Source organism: Pteropus alecto, unplaced genomic scaffold (assembly GCF_000325575.1).
Source record: "Pteropus alecto unplaced genomic scaffold, ASM32557v1 scaffold75, whole genome shotgun sequence".
In the NCBI taxonomy this organism is placed as follows: Eukaryota; Metazoa; Chordata; class Mammalia; order Chiroptera; family Pteropodidae; genus Pteropus; species Pteropus alecto.
In genome coordinates this window covers 11397666-11398471 of record NW_006440638.1, presented here as the reverse complement: position 1 = coordinate 11398471, position 806 = coordinate 11397666, and the positions used below count along the sequence as shown (strand labels likewise).

Here is an 806-nt window from a genome sequence, read left to right as displayed (position 1 = left end):
AGAGTGAAAATAGTGACATAAAAACTGAGCACTGATTATCTGCCCCACAGAAATCAAAGACTGATAATTAATAAACCACCTTTTACAAATGAAAAAATACTGACTACATAATAACTCTATCATAATAAAATTATTTTCTATAAAACAGAATTAAGACTTGGTTCCAACTCTAATATTATTCACCTAAGCCACAAAAATATAGCAAATGATATATATATGTAGGGTAATAATCCTCTCAATTCCATGAACATTACCCCATTGAGTCATTTCTTATTTCTAAGAAAATAAATCTTGGATATGTGTTTAGGAAAACTGTGACAGTACCTGCTGGAGTTCACTGATCTCATGGCGTAAATAATCCTCTTTTCTGGCAGCTGCTTGTTCTGCACGTTGCAGTGCCAGCCTAAGGTCCTGCACCTGCATAAGGAGAACCACTATGAAAAACAATTTCAAACATTATCTATAACTTCCTGCTAAGTACATATTTTGTGTTTTGTTTATTGTTCATATGTAATACTATATACTATCCAGTGAGCTTTTACATATGATTATCACACATCCCTTTCATCAAACAATTCCAAAACTGTACGTATGTTAAATATGTACTCTGTTAGGCAAATTTAAAAAAAAAAAAAAAAGGATATAAATATGTAGAAGGCACAGTCACTGCCACATAATACGAGGAGAGATAATGCATCCACAGATGTTTCCAGTACAGAATGTGATAAAAGCTATATGAACTATAAACACTCATCCTGAGAATTCACTCTATGGAAGAAGATCTATTAACATACAAAGATGTTCCC

At 32.5% G+C, this 806-nt stretch overlaps 1 protein-coding gene across 4 annotated transcripts in view; it reads right to left on the bottom strand.

Annotated features, from left to right (window-relative positions):
* The window catches only part of TMF1 (TATA element modulatory factor 1), a 31922-nt gene that overhangs the window by 13646 nt on the left and 17470 nt on the right, over positions 1-806 (bottom strand). For all 4 annotated transcript variants that reach the window (XM_015593757.2, XM_006917482.3, XM_015593758.2 and 1 more), the window contains one exon: positions 325-417. In XM_015593757.2, the coding sequence (XP_015449243.1) occupies positions 325-417 (93 nt within the window). The remainder of the gene's footprint in view (positions 1-324; positions 418-806) is intronic.